Below are 4566 nucleotides of genomic sequence, written 5' to 3'. Positions count from 1 at the left end.
AATTAGAACTGGCACTGAGTAGTTTTTCTATTTTTAACTGGTATTACTAATAACTACTATATCTATTGTAAAATATGCATGTAAAAAGACTTTGAATTTCAACACAGATACTTTAACTATGTTTTTGTAAATTACACATATCCTTGCAAAGCTGCGAGCGGAACACTTCGAAAGCTTGGAAATTTACAAGACAGCTTTAGAATTCAAATTCAAGACGACATTACGTCCATTCTTCCCATTTCTTCCTGTATATGAGTTTATCTGTTTGTGGATGTAAATATATGTTCATATTTAGGAAAAGAAAATTGAGGAGAAAACTGATGATTCGTCATCTAAAGGTATTTTTTAATTGGATCCAAAAAAATTATCTTTATAAAAATAACCAAAAATACAATTTTGCGATTAAAAGTTGAACTCTATTTTAAAAAATGTATCTCTGATAAAATTGTTTTAACGGTTTGTTTGTTATGGTTCAGGTGTACGGCAAAAACCAGCCTTCTACGTGCCTCTATCCAACTGTACTGCTGGGTGTAAACAAACTGTTGTACTGCACTGCATCATTGCTGGTAACTGTACACTTCAAAATTTATGCTAAAGGGACTGTATACTTTCTTTTAAATGATGCAATGTCCGCATTTACAACGGTACCCTTGAAACCTGAATATGATCAAAAATGTGGAAGCTACTGTCGTTTTTCTGACTCGAAAAGTGTTTATTTCTCTGAATTTCTCCAGTACTGTTTCTATAAGCAAGAAATGCGCATGTCATGTTTGCAGAGAACACAACTGAAAATTAACAGTTTAAAGAAACAAAATCATGGATACCTAATTCATACTTGTTCAGACTCGTAACGTAATTGTTGTAAATCGGGCATTGCCATCTTTGCGTAATTTCAAGTAACCCTCCATTTAAATCGTAATGGTCATAAAAAATGCTCTTTAACCATTTTCCTGGGGTAAATTATTTAGATAATCTTGCTTGTATCTATCTATCTGAAAATTGATCATTTCCATTCATGAAATATTAATTTGTAGACAAAGGAATAAAATTTAAGGTTCTTATTTGTTTTTTTAAGATGAAAAATTGATCCAGGGGACTATCCAAGTATACCTGGTTGTAACGTAGAGTAGTTGTCTGATAAGTCCAGCTCCTTGATCCAGGGGACTATCCATGTATACCTGGTTGTAACGTAGAGTAGTTTTCTGATAAGTCCAGCTCCTTGATCCAGGGGACTATCCAAGTGTACCTTGCATATCTTACAACCCTTCTAAAAATATGACATTAATATATTCCTGTTTGATGATATGTGACATTAATTTATTCCTGCTTGATGATATGTGACATTAATTTATTCCTGTTTCATGATACGTGACATTAATATATTGATATATAATGTTTGATGGTACAATTACGCTTAAACAGTCCCTTTAAAGGGACTCTTTAAGCGTAATTTCAAGTAACCCTCCATTTAAAAATCGTAATGGTCATAAAAATGCTCTTTAACCATTTTCCTGGGGTAAATTATTTAGATAATCTTGCTTATATCTACCTATCTGAAAATTGAAGATTTTCATTTCTGTCATGACATATTAGTTTGTAGACAAAGGAACAAAATTTAAGGTTCTTATTTGTTTTTTTAAGATGAAAAACTAGGATATCTCTAAAGTGTAGTCTTGACAATCGTGGATGTTACATATCTACTGGAGGGACACTTGGATAATGAGAAAATGAAGTCTATATTTCAGTTGATTAAATAGAAGTTTTTAAAAAATCTACGGAAATACATTTACAAACGTAGATCAAAAGTGATGTTTATTCAACATGGTATTTAACTATAGTCTACATGTGAACATGTGGGGAGACTGGATACAGTCAATAAGCGTATATCCGGCTCTTAGCTAGGTTAGAGCTCATACACAGGTCGTCTTTAATATCGCCACACAAGATTGAGATAATGAAAATTCAAAGTCCTTTCTTCAGGTTGTCCTGTCCCTGCTGTGTCCTGGTTTAAGGACGGTGTGAAGGTAGCAGAGGACGCAAATATCAGTTTAGTCCAGGACAAGGACCATTACAGGCTTGTCCTGGTTAATACAAGTCCTAAGGACAATGGAGAATACAAGGTAATGTAATTCAGCCAAAAAATATGTACATTATAATTTTTTTTTTAATCATGAATTTCCATGTAATCCTTTAAACAGAGTCGTTCAGTCAATAAAAAAAAAATTTATTCTAAAGCGCTAAAATATTTTTATTTCAAATTATTTTAAGTTCAAAGCTGTGTGTAAGTCAGGTTGGTGCTTTTTTATGTTTTTCATGGGAGTTTTCTACATTCTGTGTTTGTTTTTTTCCAATTAATTAATTGAAGGAAGAATGAATTTGTGAATTAAATAAAGAAAACATAAAGAATCAAATAAACGAATGAATTAATGAGCTGAAGTGTTGATGAAAGGGTGTTAGGTACTTTCTTAAAGGCATTTTCCCAAGTGGCAACTTCCGAAATGTGCAATTTCCCAAGCGGCAACGTCTAGGAAAGACTGGAGAAGTTGTCGCTTGAGAAACTGCTTATTTGGGAAGTTGTCACTTGGGAATTTACCCTCGGGAAGTCGTCGCTTGGGCAAGTACCTAACATGGAGGAAAGTATGATAAGATCTAAAGAATGAATGAGTGAATGAATATGTTCAAAACCAAATCAAGACTGTAGACGTAATTTCAAAGGACATCTATTTGTAGAGTGTTCTCCGAATCACAACCTTCGACAGATCAAAGATGACGGAGCTATCCTTATTTCACACTCTAGTTTGCTATTTTTAACTACTTTATGCTACTGTAATGCTTTGTGGGACACCATGTAGAATTAAAAATGCGGAATACTCCGCTCCGGTAATATTGAAAGNCCCATATCTAGTCACTACAAATTACCCTTTTAAGATGAATGAATAACCAATTACAGGCTGTAGCAACTTTTTTAAAACTTTTTTTTTTAGGTTGTAGCAACTAATTCAGAAGGAACCTCTCAGTCGTCTTGTTCTTTATCAATAATATCATCAGACCCTTCTCCTTCTACATCTGTGGCAGTGACAGCTGAAAATGCACATCAAGCGATGATAAAAAACAGCTATACTCACTCATCAATTTCTCAGGTTTATTTTCAAGAGTTTATTAAACTATTGGAGACTACTATAGACTACATTTGTTGATTTAAAAGTGCTGGGTCAAATCTCACTGGGTAGTCCAGACTGGACGATACGACTTAATACAATACAGTACATGTTTGCACTGACTCGGATCAGGCCATGCTTTAAGTAAATTCTTACTTCACTTTAGCAAAAGAGCTACTTTTAGTTTATCAAGAACTTAGAAAGCACTTCTACATGTTCTTTTCTTTGTAACATAATCTTTCCTACCAGTATATAAGGCCAATCATTTTCTAAATTTTAAGTTTAAAAAATAACAGTTCAAAAACTCTAAAAATATCTTCAGTTTTGCTCAAAATGTCCTTGCTGTAGATTTATTTGACGATGTAAAGAGTGTGAACTGTATAAATAGAAGATAGTAGCGCTGGCTGTTCAAAACTTTAGAAGATAGTAGCGCTGGCTGTTCAAAACTTCAGAGGATAGTAGCGCTGATTGTTCAAAACTTCAGAAGATAGTAGCGCTGGCTGTTCAAAACTTCAGAAGATAGTAGCGCTGACTGTTCAAAACTTCAGAAGATAGTAGTGCTGACTTTTCAAACAGAAGATAGTAGCGCTGACGGTTCAAAACTTTAGAAGATAGTAGCGCTGGCTATTTAAACCTTCAGAAGATAGTAGCGCTGACTGTTCAAAACTTCAGAAGATAGTAGCGTTGGCTGTTCAAATCTTCAGAAGATAGTAGTGCTGACTGTTCAAAACTTCAGAAGATAATAGTGCTGACTGTTCAAAACTTCAGAAGATAGTAGTGCTGGCTGTTCAAAACTCAGAAGATAGTAGTGCTGGCTGTTCAAAACTTCAGAAGATAGTAGTGCTGGCTGTTCAAAACTTCAGAAGATAGTAGCGCTGACGGTTCAAAACTTTAGAAGATAGCTGACTGTTCTAAACTTCAGAAGATAGTAGCGCTGGCTGTTCAAAACTTCAGAAGATAGTAGTGCTGGCTGTTCAAAACTTCAGAAGATAGTAGTGCTGGCTGTTCAAAACTTCAGAAGATAGTAGCGCTGACGGTTCAAAACTTTAGAAGATAGTAGAGCTGACTGTTCTAAACTTCAGAAGATAGTAGCGCTGGCTGTTCTAAACTTAAGATAGTTGCGCTGACTGTTCTAAACTTCAGAAGAGAGTAGCGCTTACTGTTCAAAACTTCAGAAGATAGTAGTGCTGACTATTCAAAATTTCAGAAGATAGTATCTCTGACTGTTCAAAACTTCAGAAAATAGTAGCGCTGGCTGTTTAAAACTTCAGAAGATAGTAGTGCTGGCTGTTCAAAACTTCAAAGGATAGGAGCGCTGACTGTTCAAAACTTCAGAAGATAGTAGCGCTGACTGTTCAAAACTTCAGAAGATAGTAGCGCTGATTGTTCAAAACTTCAGAAGATGGTA

General features: G+C 34.7%; 1 protein-coding gene across 1 annotated transcript in view; it reads left to right on the top strand.

Annotated features, from left to right (window-relative positions):
• Window positions 1-295: 295 nt before the first annotated feature.
• The window catches only part of LOC111717053 (myosin light chain kinase, smooth muscle), a gene marked incomplete at its 5' end in the record, with an annotated part of 4939 nt that continues 668 nt past the window's right edge, over window positions 296-4566 (top strand). The window contains 4 exon segments of the mRNA XM_023492572.1: window positions 296-338; window positions 477-566; window positions 1981-2120; window positions 2985-3140. Coding sequence (XP_023348340.1) covers window positions 296-338; window positions 477-566; window positions 1981-2120; window positions 2985-3140 — 429 coding nt within the window.

The sequence above is a fragment of the Eurytemora carolleeae genome, unplaced genomic scaffold (genome assembly GCF_000591075.1).
Source record: "Eurytemora carolleeae unplaced genomic scaffold, Eaff_2.0 scaffold2314, whole genome shotgun sequence".
Classification (NCBI taxonomy): Eukaryota; Metazoa; Arthropoda; class Copepoda; order Calanoida; family Temoridae; genus Eurytemora; species Eurytemora carolleeae.
The sequence above is the reverse complement of the archived record's forward strand: the minus strand, read 5'-3'. Positions and strand labels throughout refer to the sequence as shown.